At 53.7% G+C, this 13630-nt stretch overlaps 6 protein-coding genes across 6 annotated transcripts; 4 read left to right on the plus strand and 2 right to left on the minus strand.

Moving 5' to 3' along the window:
• Positions 1–1428: 1428 nt before the first annotated feature.
• ColSpa_01944 (uncharacterized protein) lies at positions 1429–3539 on the minus strand (the record flags this gene model as incomplete). Its single annotated transcript, XM_049268156.1, has 5 exons — positions 1429–1653; positions 1741–1911; positions 1962–3387; positions 3439–3478; positions 3533–3539. 5 exons carry the CDS (start codon positions 3537–3539, stop codon positions 1429–1431), a joined length of 1869 nt encoding a protein of 622 aa, XP_049124113.1.
• A 1082-nt stretch (positions 3540–4621) lies between these two features.
• ColSpa_01945 (uncharacterized protein) lies at positions 4622–5772 on the plus strand (the record flags this gene model as incomplete). Its single annotated transcript, XM_049268157.1, has 2 exons — positions 4622–5186; positions 5246–5772. The coding sequence occupies 2 exons, from the start codon at positions 4622–4624 to the stop codon at positions 5770–5772; spliced, it is 1092 nt and encodes a 363-aa protein (XP_049124114.1).
• A 696-nt stretch (positions 5773–6468) lies between these two features.
• ColSpa_01946 (uncharacterized protein) lies at positions 6469–6663 on the plus strand (the record flags this gene model as incomplete). The annotated part of the gene is made up of 1 exon (XM_049268158.1): positions 6469–6663. The coding sequence occupies one exon, from the start codon at positions 6469–6471 to the stop codon at positions 6661–6663; it is 195 nt and encodes a 64-aa protein (XP_049124115.1).
• A 1427-nt stretch (positions 6664–8090) lies between these two features.
• On the minus strand, positions 8091–9208 carry ColSpa_01947 (protein MNN4; the record flags this gene model as incomplete). Its single annotated transcript, XM_049268159.1, has 4 exons — positions 8091–8142; positions 8199–8638; positions 8713–8881; positions 9045–9208. 4 exons carry the CDS (start codon positions 9206–9208, stop codon positions 8091–8093), a joined length of 825 nt encoding a protein of 274 aa, XP_049124116.1.
• Positions 9209–11169: 1961 nt separating this feature from the next.
• ColSpa_01948 (uncharacterized protein) lies at positions 11170–11721 on the plus strand (the record flags this gene model as incomplete). Its single annotated transcript, XM_049268160.1, has 1 exon — positions 11170–11721. The coding sequence occupies one exon, from the start codon at positions 11170–11172 to the stop codon at positions 11719–11721; it is 552 nt and encodes a 183-aa protein (XP_049124117.1).
• A 691-nt stretch (positions 11722–12412) lies between these two features.
• On the plus strand, positions 12413–13622 carry ColSpa_01949 (ER lumen protein-retaining receptor; the record flags this gene model as incomplete). Its single annotated transcript, XM_049268161.1, has 4 exons — positions 12413–12427; positions 12485–12569; positions 12629–12897; positions 12957–13622. 4 exons carry the CDS (start codon positions 12413–12415, stop codon positions 13620–13622), a joined length of 1035 nt encoding a protein of 344 aa, XP_049124118.1.
• Between the last annotated feature and the right edge of the window lie 8 nt (positions 13623–13630).

Here is a 13630-nt window from a genome sequence, read left to right on the forward strand (position 1 = left end):
GAAGGCTCATCTCGGGCTGGGGCTCGGCAGACTGTTGTGATGCGTGTCAGTTCATACTCTTGTATCCCTCTCCAGGGGAACAAAAAAAGAGCAGAGGTGGAGGTGGACTCACGGGCTGCTGGGTGACGACGCCGTTGTCGACGGGGACCTCCATGGGGGCCTGCTGCTGGGGAGCCTCGGGAGCGGGCATGTTGACGGTTGTGAAAAGGCTTAGAGGTTGTGAAGGAGGTGATGGTTGGTGGTGTACGGTCTGGAGGAGATCCGAGAGCTTCTATATGGTATCGAGGATTGGTATTTTGAAATGGATCTCAAGAGTGTCAGCAGGAGGGAGAGCTGGCCCCTCCCGCTTTATGTACCCTTTCGGTCTGCACAACCGCCCACCAGACCTCTGCCTCTCACCCTCCCGTCTTCCGGTGCCTTGCTGGAGCAGTCACTCGGTGGCCGAGGATCCCTAACCTCGTCCAACGAGGTAAGGCGATGCTCGAGGACTCCCACGCCCCCTGATTTCCCTTGCACTCCTCCACCGCCCCAAAAACGACACAGAGCCACCCTCTATCGGATGCAAAACGGCAACCATAGTTGCCTACCTACCAATCAATTGTCCCGACGCACCAGACTGCGCCCGGTTGTCCTTGTCGTTGGCCGGTCAGGGACCAGGGTCCGTAGGGGGCGTGTGTAGCTGGGTAGGGCAGGCATACTACGCAAGTACAAACTTTGGTGATGGATCCAGGAGGTGCCGTACATCCGTGATGGGAGGCCATGACACGGGCGCAGTGGGCAGCGGGAATAGCGAGGAACATCAGCCCAAGTGAAAGTTACCGGCCGACCGCCACATTGCGGGAGAAGTGGGAACACGCGGACCACGGTCACCCCGACGCAGAGACACTCGACCCCAGGACAAGGAGGGGAAATTATCAACAAAAAAAGAAGGCTGATGGGATGGATGGAAACCGTTCGAATAGGGCTCATTAGTGACGTCAAATCGGGAATGGGCTGATCAAAATTAAGACAGTCGCTCAGAGTTTGGCGCAACATGGGGGCTCCGGACCGAATTCGACCTGGCCGGCGCTTGCATTCATGTGCAGTAGGCCAACAAAATGCCCTCTGGCTATGCTGCTTTTCCCTCTTGGGAAACACATGTCGCGCTGATTAGGGATTAGAGTTCGCATCATGCGGCGCGGTTCAATCGCCCCGTCGACGTCTTGTTTGTTGGTCGAAAAACCGTAGTCATCAATTAGGCGAGCCGAATGCCGACTTTCCTGGGTATTCCCGGCAGAGGCCTCCTTCCCCCTTCCGCCAATTGCCCCCAAACCTCACCACACCCCGAGCACCATCGTACAATGAATACCAAACCGCGTCGAAAGCATCAGACGTGACGTTGGCGAAACAAGCTGTCATTGCTTTGGTTCATGAGCTCCCTCCCCGCTTTTAGCCGCTCACCCTGCCTTCAAGAGCCACGGCAGCTCGTTCGAGGAAGGCATTGAAGTCCTTGATCTGTTTCAGCGTCCCCCCTGTGTCGCTCTGCGTACAGGCTTGGTCTGTAATCCTGGATATCAAAATCTCGAGGTTGGCCAGCTCTGCCGTCTTCTTCTCGGCTGGATCAAGCTCAGGCGCTGCCCGACCGCGCTCTACGGCTAGGTCGATGTCATGCATCTGCGAAGATAAGCTCAATTGGTTCTGTGGGCACGCGTTAGAGCTATAAGGCTGACTTAGAGTGTGACTGAGGGGGGGGGGTTGTACCAATGCTTCCTCTGTGACCCTTTCGTGCTTAATTCTGACGGCATCCTTCCGGAGTGCCACTTGGTCCCGTTCGGCACGGATGCGCATGATTTCATCCCGAATAGTGATCCTCTCTTTCTGGACGTTGCGTACTCGCTTGCGCAAGCTGTGGAGCGCGTCGAGAAGGATGGTCTAGACTGGAGTCAGCAGTGGCAACTTCGCCTCGAACATTCAATGCCCACATGTTGTAATAGTCGAGCTCTCAACTCCTCCTGATAAGCCTCCAGAGCTCGGAGCTGCACTTGATGTTCTCGCTTGGCAGACTTATCCTGTGCGTTTCGCACGCCCTCCTTAAGGGTATCCAGACTCGCCTCAATGATCTCGTCGCACATCTGGGTCAACACGTCAACTGTGTTGACTCCGCCACGTCCAGCAAATGGGATGTCCAGGTTGAGCACATCGGCGTCGTCTTCGTCGCCTTCCGCGACCTGCACTCGTTTTGTAAATCGCTGCACAGGAATGGCCACGGACTCCTCAGCTCCGTCCGCTCCTTGCTTCTTCCTGCGCTTCGTAGCAGCTTTCGGTGAAGTATCCTTAGCTTTGGAAGCCGCCTTGGGTCTTCCTTGCTTCTGTTTCGCTGGGCTCTTATGCGTTTGTTTTCTCCGTCTCTTGGGTAATGGCTCTTCTTGATCCTTCTCGGCTATAGTTGAGTCTGGTTCAGGGGAGATTGCTTTGGGGCTCCCACGCGGTCGTTTTCGGCCTAGTCTTTGGGCTGCCTCATTCACGTCCACCTCTTCTGCCAAGGTTTCGTTGTGATCTCGCTCTGCCTCAGGCGCCTCCTCCACAAATGTTTCCGGTTCTGGTTCCGCCTCTGGTTCCAGCTCTGACGGAGATGCTGGCTCTGATCCTGGTCCAGCGATGGGTGCTGTCGATTCTTCCACTTCCGCATCGTGACGATAAGAAAGCTCAGGAGATCCTGTCCTCGCCGTCCGATCTGGCGAGAGCTCATCTAGACCTTCGTCCGCAGACACGGCAGAGTTTCGACTCCCGCGGGAGCTAAGCGTTGACCTGCGCGTGCCGACCGTGTTTCTCCGTGCTTTACGCTCCAAAGGAGACGATATAGGAACAGTCTCGGTTTCGTTGTCACCGGGTGAAAGCGCCTGCTGTAATCTGGCGCTCGACACGAGAGCGCTGCTGGTCGCGATTGTGCGTCGTCGGCCACTGCCTGGCGCATCGAGGGGACTTTCTTCTACTTCGGTATGTTCTGTCGTACCCCTCCTCGACACTGGCGAGATGGGCGGCGCAGGCACAGCAGGCCTCGGTGGCGGCAGAGACTCGACCGACTCGGGATCGTACTGTTCAATGACAGCGGTGGGGCTTGTAGCGGTTTGCGCGGCTGCAGGTCGCGCAGATTCGGTAGAAGATCCTTCTTGGAGTTCGTACGGGTCCGCCTTCCCTGAGGACTGCCTGGAGGCTATACTCGTATCGTTCGTTGTTGGTATCGCCGGTCGAACCGCATCGCTGTCTAATTTCCGCCTCTTAGCCGACGTGTTCGGTGTCGGTGTCGTTCTGGGAGGCGGCCTCTCTGGGCTATTCTGGGGCTCGATCTCGGCTGTGAGGTCGTCGCCGAAGTCCAATTGAAACGAAACATCCTCAACCTGGCCATGACTTTGGACTGTCAGTTATAGTCCTCACTCAACAATGCTTGCAAAATCTTACCCTGCGCCTCGCATGCGCTGTTGCATGCGCTCCGCCCGGGCTGTCAAACATTAGCATTCGATTTTGGCGGGGTGCCGTTCGCGCCGAGACTCACTGGTCATAGTCGCGGATTATGGAGGTGCGATAAAGGCGCCAGTGTCCCCAAAGTAATCTTGATATGGCTGTAGAATCATCGAGGCCAATTTGACGTCGAGTTAGGATTGTTGTGGTTCAGACGCAAAGCTTCCAGCTTGAACCGATAGCAGCCACAGGAACAAAGTAGAGGGGCGCGTCTCGGTACCTAGCGTGACGCGCACCTCCCCTTTACGCCAAAGATCCCTACAGCACCCCTGTCGTGGGTCTGTGCATCGTCAACATCTCACCAACTCCGGATTCTCACGATTATTAACCTGGCTTGCAAGTATCACAAGAACTATTGTACACAGACAGCAATAAGCCACTCCAACCAAGCTTTATAAAAACAACTCGTGTCAGTAAATCCAAACAGGCAATGGGTTTTGCGATGGATCCGCTCTTTTGCAACTACAACCCACTAGGTGCTCCCCTGCATCTCAACACCCTGGCATCATCGCAGCCAGACATCACATTTGAGATTCTCTGACCAACCAAGACTCGATTGAATTGCTGAAAGATCCCTTTCAAACTTCACTTGCTATCCGAGCTCTTATACGTTTGCCGGTCGTCGGTACCCCTGAGATGCCTTTGAAATGTTCACTACCTAGACCGCTTAGTCCAATGACTATCCAACGAGTATCCAGTGTTATTTAAACAATCGGGAAAGAGCAGAGAAACAGAGTAGATCTTGGTATCCAATCCTTGGGTGAGAACATCCAGAATCACTCGAATGAGGCAGCTGCTCATCAAAACTCACGATGTTTCTTCTACCACCTTGCCAAACGTTCGCAGGTTATCAACCACATGCCCACCTGTTTATCTCCTATACTGAACTTGCCCTTCATCAGCTTCCGCTCCTTCCTCGGGGCGAATCTATTAAAACTCATCCATATCATCTATTCCGACGATATATTGCCCCAGTAAGTGACGTTTGTCACCACCAATTCTTCTACAACATCACACATTCACGCACCTAGGTCACCTTACCGTATCTATGTCCTAAGTCACTCCGTTCCCAGGCTACTCGAGCCAGCACATCTGGGGCCAACAGAGCACACAGCAAAACACTATGACGGCAGTTGATATGGCAGACGAAACCATCGAAATGCTTCACCCAGCTTGGGACGCTGCTCTTATTGTCGCCGACGCAAACTCGCAGAAGAAATTCCTCGTTTCTTCTCATGTTCTGAGAATTGCTTCCACATACTTCAGTACCCTCTTCACTTCTAATTTTGAGGAAGGCACCAAGATTCAGAATGGATTGCGGCCAGAGATTTGCCTGCAAGACGATAGCCCGGATGCAATGGAAGTCATCCTCTCCATTCTTCACTACAAGTATAAGAGCGAGTGGTACACAATTAACGCCAAATGCTTCGCAATCATTGCCAGGCATTGCGATAAGTACTGCTGCACTGAGTCACTCAAGCCATGGGTGGATAGATGGCTTGCCCATTTGGGCCGCACAATCGAGCGTCGGGACATTGGATACCTCTTGGCAGCCACTTCCGCTGTTGGAGAAGCAGTGCCCTTCCAGAAGATTTCACAACTAGCCGTGCTAAAACTGCCTCTCGACTATGACTTCAGCTCTTGGTCTAAGATCGAGACGTTGGCTTCCCTTTCGGAAGAGATCACTAGTAGGTGTTCTGTATTATACGAGAAACTATGTTCGAGTCCAGATCTAACATCCCCTCAGGATACATAACTTGGAAGACGAAGGAAGTTACCATGCGTCTCTACTCTCTATTGCAGGAGACAGTCACAAGCTTGGCAACGAACCAATCCGACATCAGCCGGATGCACAGTTTCCGCTGCATCAAGTGCCTTCGCGTTTACGAAAAGAGTCGGTCACCAAACTGCCCAAAATGCCCACTTGGCGAAGGCGAGCGACCCGGCGCAAGAGACTACCAAATGTTTTGTTGCTCAGAAACCCGCGTCGCCGAGTGCACACTCATCTTGACAAAGCATCAGCTCTATCCGAATGAGAAGGCCTGGCGAAAGGGTCCGATTGCTGAGATCGTCCGCCGGTTCAACATGGTTCGGGAGACACGCACTCACGAGTGCGACTTTGACCAGCAATGTCCCTTGAGGAAGCGACTGGTAGAGCTGGAGGAGGCAGTAGTCGACGTGATTGAGGGCATCCAGGGTCAAAGTCTGAGACCTCTCGTCGCGGAGGAGCCTGTCATCCGATCTGGTGATGAGGGTGAAGATGAGGCCAATTGAAGCAAATTACTTATGGTGGATGCTACACAAAGTTTTATTCCAAGGCAGTACTCAATGGCTCACCATTCTTGTTGCCGTTTTCGAGCTCAATATCAAAGCGAAAGTTTAGCGGTAGATCTTATGAGATTCGAACCTACTTGAGCTGTGATTTAACATTACTGACACTTTCAACTTTACCAAGGCTGAATCTCATTTCTTGCTTGTCCTACGATCGCTTACTGCAATTCGTCAGGCAACGAGCCGGAGAGAGGCAAAAATCACATCGATTACAGCCAGGTTCTGCTGACTTTAGAAAAGCCTCGGGCTGGGACATAACTTGATACTGTAAACATGGACGATGGTTTCCATCATGAAAAAATGCAAGTCTGAGATATCTTTCTTTGCTTGGCTGCTCCAAGAATAAAGCAAATGCCAGCAAAGGACATATCTTGACAAATTGTTTCCCAGGCAGGCCCTTTCTGCTTTCGTCACCCAAAGACAAGGGCGATGTTTCCAATATGACCTCCCAAGGAAAGAAGCTATGTGAAACCGAGACTGCCTGCCTTCTAATCGATCCGCCCACACCCACAGGTTTCTGCCTAACCCCCTATATGGGTATTGCTCTTGCCTTCTTATAGCCTTTTTGTTGTATCGACCATTCTGCTGCATAATCTTCAACGACCCCAGTCCGTCTTTCTTAGACCATCATCAATCATTATGGCCTCCTCTCACGACGCAATCGGCGGCAGCTCGGACATCGCTCAAGGAAACAGTGTCGACGTCAACCCACCGCCCGACAATGGCGCCTCCAGGAAGAGCGTCCATATGAGCATTGATACGTACATCTCATCTGCCAAGCCTATTTACCCCGATGGCGACCTCTTTGTCATTCTGCTCAGTCACCAAAAATAATTCATCGCTGGTTATCAGTTGTCCTCACAAATCTGCAGGGTAGCCTCAACGACCATTGTCAATGTGATCGATGGCAGCAGCACCACCCAGGATGGAAGAAAGGTAGTCAAGCTATGTGATTGTGAAGACTTCGAGGCGGATGCCTTTCAATGCATTTTTTCAGTCTTGCACCACACGAACACCAACACCTACAAGAATCTTCCGGCCCAAGACCTCCTGCAGGTCGCCAAAGTCAACTCAATTTTGGGTTGCGGCAAGGCTCTTGCGCCGTGGATCAGTCTGTGGTGCCAAACGATACGCCAAAAAATAGCCGAATGCAGTCATCCGATGACGGAGGACCTAGGTATGCTGTTGGGTTCGGCAATCGTATTCAAGGCGCAAGAAGAAGTCGTTAAGCTGAAGGGTCTTGCTACTCGGCGCCTTCCGCTGGAGTTTCTTGAAATTTGGGGAAAGAACCAGAGTCTGGTGGATTTAGATATGGACAAGTATTTCAGTAAGATCCCATCATTGATTTGTGTCGTCTTTGTACTCTTTTCATTTCTGCTTCTCCGATCCCAGACACACCCTGAAAGACTAAAAAGGCTGACAGTTTACAACCGTAGGTGGACTGCACGACGACGTTACCAGATTGTTTGCTCTCGTGTCCGAGTCTATCCACTCTCTCGGCGGCGTCTTGGACAGTCAAATCCAAGTGTACTCCACTGGCCGCAAGCTCTGTCAACGATGTGGTCGACGACATCCAGGCACTGCTAAGAAGTGCCACCCATGTCGCGAGAACACTCTCTGGCCAGAGCTCTGCAGCAAGCCACATCGTCTCGGCGAGTATCTCAGGATCCTCACTGTCCAAAGGCTGTGGCCACCTAACATCCTTCGAAAGGACGACGCTTCGGTATCACAGATCGTACAGCGGGTTTCCCACATGTCAGTCGACATCCCACATCGTTGCGAAGGCGAGACGAAGTGTCCCTTGATTGTTCATATCAACGGCCTGTTATCTAAAGTCAAGCGCGTTGTGGATGGATTCGTCCCAAAGCCTGTAGCAAGCAAATAAATACAAAGAGGAGTGTGATCGAGACGGTAACTCTGCAGACACACGAGTAACGCCAACGAAGACATAGTTAGCTGAGACATTAACTATGTTGTAGGAAACGCAGTGACGGAGATTACAGCGGCGGGAGACCTACTGGAACAGGAAACTTGATAGGAGCACGAGAGAACACGGAACCATAACATTGAAATTGCAGTTTTAGCACTGTCTGCTGTTTAAGTTATTTGCTGAAATCGGAGCCTTGGGTATCCGCCCTAACGCCATACATGAAAACACTTTGGGTTTATCGCGGACTATATGCCCTGTTACCACACCCTGAACGCGTGGAACGTCCCTGCGCCAGCTGTGCAAATTATACACTTTTGATTGTTCTGCTCCTTCAGAGCTCATCGTTGGGAACCCACTCCATCTTGTCGTCGATGAACTTGTGGCTAGAATAATCGTAAGTAATGCGTATGGCTGGGTGGTTGTCTTTGGGAAAACTTACTTCTCAAACTCCTTATCCGTCAAGGCCTTCTCGCCGTACTCGGCAATGAGCATCTTCTTGTACTTGTATGGGATCTTGGCCGTGACACCCTCGAAGGTAGTGTCCAATAACGGGTACAAGTACGTGTCGCGGAACTCGTGGCCATCCTTGGAGGCCAGAACACCGGCACCCTCGGGGTGGTCCTCGACGTAACGAACCGCGGTGACGTCGATGAAGAGGCCGTTGTCCATGTCGATCCAGCGGGCGTCGACGACGTTGCCCTCGTCGAAGGCATCCTGGCCCCGGTGGACGTAGTTGGGGTTCACCTCGAGCTGGAAGAAGCGGCCTTCCGGGACGGAAGGGTACTTGTAGTAGTAGGTCGTCATGTTGTAGTAGCCAGCCAGAAAGTTGATGCCGTGTTCTGTGACTTGGACGTTTGCGGTTGGGTCCCAGGGGAGGATCTATACTGTGTTAATTATTTGATCGGGCAAGGACAGAGAAGCTTTGGAATGGAGGCTTCCAATGAGAGACGAACCTGCTTGTTCCACCACCATCCCAGGAGGGAGCTGTGCATCAGCCATGTTTGGACACCCAGGTCGCGGAGAGTCGCGAGATAGGTCTGAACCAGAACCTTGAGGGCGTCGCGCTCAGCCGTCTCATTCAGCGGTTTCGAGGCGAAGCGCGGATCGTAGTGTGCAGAGAAGCTGTTGAAGATCGGTCAATACAAGAATGTTCAGTTCCCAATTGATCTTTGTTATAAGATATGAAGTTTCGGGAGAGACGCCTGGGTTCACCCCGTCCGTGCTTTTCATCTTAAGAATCTTAAGGTAAGACGAGGAAACGGGGGTAAAGAAACTAACGACGTACCTCGCTTCGTGAAAGTACTTGGTCGGCTGGCTCTGAGCCTCTCTACGTTCCATCGCCGCATCTTTTTCGGAGGTGGAAGAGGCCGAAGATCTGTCTTGGATCGGCGTGGCCTGGGCGAGCGTGAGAACGGCAAAGATCGTCGAGAAAAGGCGTCCTAGATGCATCTTGACTTTCTTGCTTTGCGGTTTACACAAGACTGAAGCCTTTTGGATTCACGAAATGGTTGTCTTTTGTGAGGAAATTGACAAAGCAGCGCAGTTTTGTCGGTGTCGGAGCTGGGTATCTGGCTATCGTTATGGCTGGGCAAAACGTCATCGGAGGCGCAAGGCAGAGTAAAAGCCCGTTCGTTCCTTCCACCCCGGTTCCTGCAGCAAAATTGAGAGAGTATAGTGAGTCGTGAGTGATATCAAGGCTCTCTCATATAGAATCAGGAACAACGATTGGTGGAGTAAGTCTTCCAGAAATACACTCTGGTGGCTCAAAATACATTCATTCAAATGATACATCCAAACCAACAAATAGGCACCCAGCTATCCAGGAGGGGGGCAGTTCAGTTTTATCTACATAGCATCTTGCTCCAACCCCCGTACCACCTTCGACCGCCGAAAGACCCGATGCGTGCTCCCGGATGAGGGGGGCGGAGACACCATGCTAGGGGGCGGGGGCGGACAGTTGCTCAGGGCCAAACCAACAAGCAACAGACGAAAAGCACGCGTAAGACGACCTAACCTGATGTGACGATCAGATCTTAGTTTCTTCCGGATTCCATCCGCAAACCCTCAGGGGGCCCCAATGAGGCGGCGGTGGCACTTCAGCTGCGAGGGAGAGCAAACCCCCACAATCGGTACTGACACTGGAACAAGAAGCAGACACTAACGCATCACACACTCGTGCAACAGAGTCGTCGCCGCCGTCCAACGGCGAAGCGTCGCCAATGGGGGTTAGCAGGGGAGGCCGAGATACCCGCGAAAGAGGGGGCGCGCCTACAGGCCACGACCTTTGACACGCGAACGGCTGGGCCGCGTCATGATGCTACCGCTGGCACTGCCGTCAGTGCCGACCCGCTGCTCCGCACTAAAGGTATCGCGTGTGGCCCTTGCAACGCTTCATGAATCCGTCCGCCCACATTCCGGAGCCCTTTGAGATTGACGCGGCGTATGCGCTGACGACGTCTGCTGCCGCGCACGGCGGCAGATTGAATATTGAGGCTCAAGAGGATCCATACTGTAGTCTATTGCTGCGGCGGTTCTTTTACTTCCCTTTCTTTCTTGGTCATGATGGAAATTGTCCGAAAATAGAGCTTGTCTGCTTTCGGATAGCCGCGTTTGTATCTCGTCGGACATAACCTGTACGGCAAGGCTTGATCGCAAATACGTGGTAGTCGCAGAATACTGCTGTGACGATCAAGCTGCCGCTGTGCTCTAGGCTCAGCGTTGCGAAAGGGTTTAACTGCAACATTGGGTACATTTCATGTGCCCCCAACATTGAGTTGTGGCCCTGTATTAGCTCGAATCATAGAACTGAGACCGGGAGTAAAGCCATGCTGAAAAACCTCGCGTTCAACCCGTGTGGTAAGTAGCCAGTCTTACATGCGACAAGATAAGCTTATGTTACGGGTATGGACGATAGCTCATAGGCACTGGAGCAAGACTACATATCTCAGCTTGCCCGCAGATGGACGGGGTCCGTCATACCCAAAGCAGGAATCGTCAATGGAGAAGTTTATGTCAAGGCCCAACCTTCAAGCCGGCTGCTGCCAAAGGTGCAGGGCTGCCGCAGTCCGCATGCGGAGCTGAGCAAACCATTGAACCCGACAACACCTTCAGGAAATCTTCAAAGCGAGTTAACCTAGGCTGCTGCTGGTCCCTGGGTGGCTAGCGTCGTGACCAGCGCACAAGAGGAAAACAAAAAGGCGAATGGTCTTAATGCTCGGCCGGCCACGGCTGCTCATCGACGGGCACGGAAGCAAGCGAGACAGGGGAGGGGCCCGCCCGAAAACGGCCGAGGCCCGTCCACGGCCATTCTGCAATACAACACCAACCTGCTAGATCGACTCTGCGGGAACGAGATTCCCCTTGCACTATCACAGACAAGCGTCCCAAGCCAGCGGTAGCCGCCCTCGCAAATGGCAGTCTCTAATTTCGTCACAAGCCAATACCCTTCTGAGGCCTTTGTCGAGAGCTGTGGCGCAATCGCCTTCGACCTGTCCAAGGAACCCACAAAGGTCTGCCTGCTGAACTACTTAGCGACGGACGAATGGCTCCTCGCCAAAGGCAGACGTAACTGCGGCGAACCGAGGCACGAGGCGGCGCTGCGAGAGGTCCTCGAGGAGACGGGCTTCCGCTGCAGACTTCTGCCTGTCGACATGGCCACGCGAGCACCCGCGCCAGATGACGATGCGGACGCACCAGACGCGGCCGCCACGCGTCGAGCGATCACGGAGCCGTTCATGTTGACGATGAGGAGCATCGATGGAGGGGCCGGGGTCAAGCTCGTCTGGTGGTACGTCGCCACCGTCGAAGGTAGGAACGGGACGGAGGAGGACACGGCGGGCGGGGAAGCTCAGTTCGAGGCGGCATTCTTTGATTGCGATGAAGCCGTTGAAAAGCTGACATTCGAGGCTGACCGCGAGGTTCTCAGGAGGGCTGTTCATTTAGTCAAGAAGACGGTCTCCTAATCGCATCCACCTACAAATAGCTCAAGAAACGCACATCTCATGCTCCACCTGACGATGCATTTCTCGATTCGGCATGGGCTTCGCAATGCGCGCAGCAGGTCGGCAGGCACCGACGGGGGAATCCACGTCTTCAATGCATTGGCGTTATCCCCTCCCTCAAGCAGGGGCTTTACCTAAGCGACCCTGTCAAACTTTGGCCAATCAAGGTCCCTCGCCGTGGCGCTACGTGGCTGGGGTTCCAGGCTGTCGTCACCTTCCTCCAGCACGGATAAGGCTCAGGCTCGCGCCGATAAGGCCAGCTGGGCAGCTCCAGCTGAGGGAGTGTGTGGCAGCCCGCGCGGCGTATGGCTGGATCGGGAATCTCTGGAGGGACCACGGCAACTGACAAGCTTCACACCTCCGCATTCCACTTTCAATAGCCTCAATCTCGACTCTTCCTTACGTCGTGTAACAATTCTGCTCCTTTTCAAGCTTCTTTACAAGAAACCGATCCCACCGGAGCCATCATCCGAACAGAACTCACCTTCCGTGGGCTAGCTCGCCGCCTCGTTGATGTGAAACGGAGCGGCCGTCACTCCCGTCCGTTGCTGTTTGTTTGCGTGTCGCAACCGCAACTCCCGAGTCCTTCCACCCCATCGCAGCCTTTCGATAGACCGGAATACACTGGAAGCTCGTCTTCCAATCCAAAACTATGACGGCGTGGAACGTAAGTGTTGTGAGGTTGATCGTCGCTCGGAAGCAGCCCGCTGACTTGCCCGTCCAGGTATTCCGATACATGGGAGACATCTCCCACCTCCTGTCAAAATGCATCCTGATGTTCGCGATACACCGCAACAGAAGTGCTGAGGGTAAGTTGGCCAATTACCCGAAAGATTCGAATCGATACTGACTGAGTGTGCGCGCGCAGGCGTCTCCCTCATCACCCAAGGCCTGTACGCCATCGTCTTCTGCACGCGATACCTTGACATATTCACACGGCAACCGCTATGGAACTTCCTCTTCAAGCTCTTCTACATATCGTCATCGTTCTACATCATCGCGGCAATGCAGTGGATCTTCCCCCGCTCCAGAGAGCGTGAAATCTCCTGGAAGGTTGGTGCGGGTGTTTTTGCCGGCTCGCTGCTCTTGTCTCCATTCGCCATGCTCATCTTTGAGAGCTGGTGGAGTTTCCAAGTCGTAAGTTACTGATTTGCGCAGTAGCCCCTGCTAAGCTTTTGCTAACTTTAATCCACCAGTGGCTTTGGGACTTCTCCCAGATCCTCGAATCCGTCTGCGTCCTGCCCCAGCTCCTCCTGCTCCGCCAGACGACCGTCCCGACCGTGATCGACTCCTTCTATCTCGTCACCCTTGGCTCCTACCGTGCCTTTTACCTCGTCGGCTGGATCACCCGTGAGCTCGACATCAACGACAAGGCCCCGAACACCGTCTCCGTCATCTTCGGTATCATCCAGACTGCCCTCTACGTTGACTTTGCCTGGGTATACTACACCCGACAGCGCGTCAAGCTCCGCAACGGCGGCATCGTCGACGCCGATGACATGCGCCGCGGCTGGTTGCTCAACAGGATCTTTGGCAAGCGTCTTGATGTGCACTCTGATGACGAGGAGAGTGCCCCGGCGCTTGGCGATGACGATGGCCAGTCTCGCCGAGGTGGTCGGCCCAAGTGGGGTGCCCGTGGCATCTCTGTTAGTGCCGACGAGGGCGTTCTGGACACCGACAGGGATAACCAGCGCCGGGCTGAGGAGCTGGATGGTACCGTTGATCCCGATGCCAAGATGAAGGACCCCGATGAGCTCGCCCGTGTGCTGGACGACGACGACGACGACGAGGACTTGAACCATGCATCTGGCAGCAGCGGCACACCCAGTGGGATTGATAACGGTTCGGAGTGGCGCAACTAGACATTGGA

Source organism: Colletotrichum spaethianum, assembly GCF_022836535.1.
Source record: "Colletotrichum spaethianum MAFF 239500 DNA, contig03, whole genome shotgun sequence".
NCBI lineage: Eukaryota > Fungi > Ascomycota > Sordariomycetes > Glomerellales > Glomerellaceae > Colletotrichum > Colletotrichum spaethianum.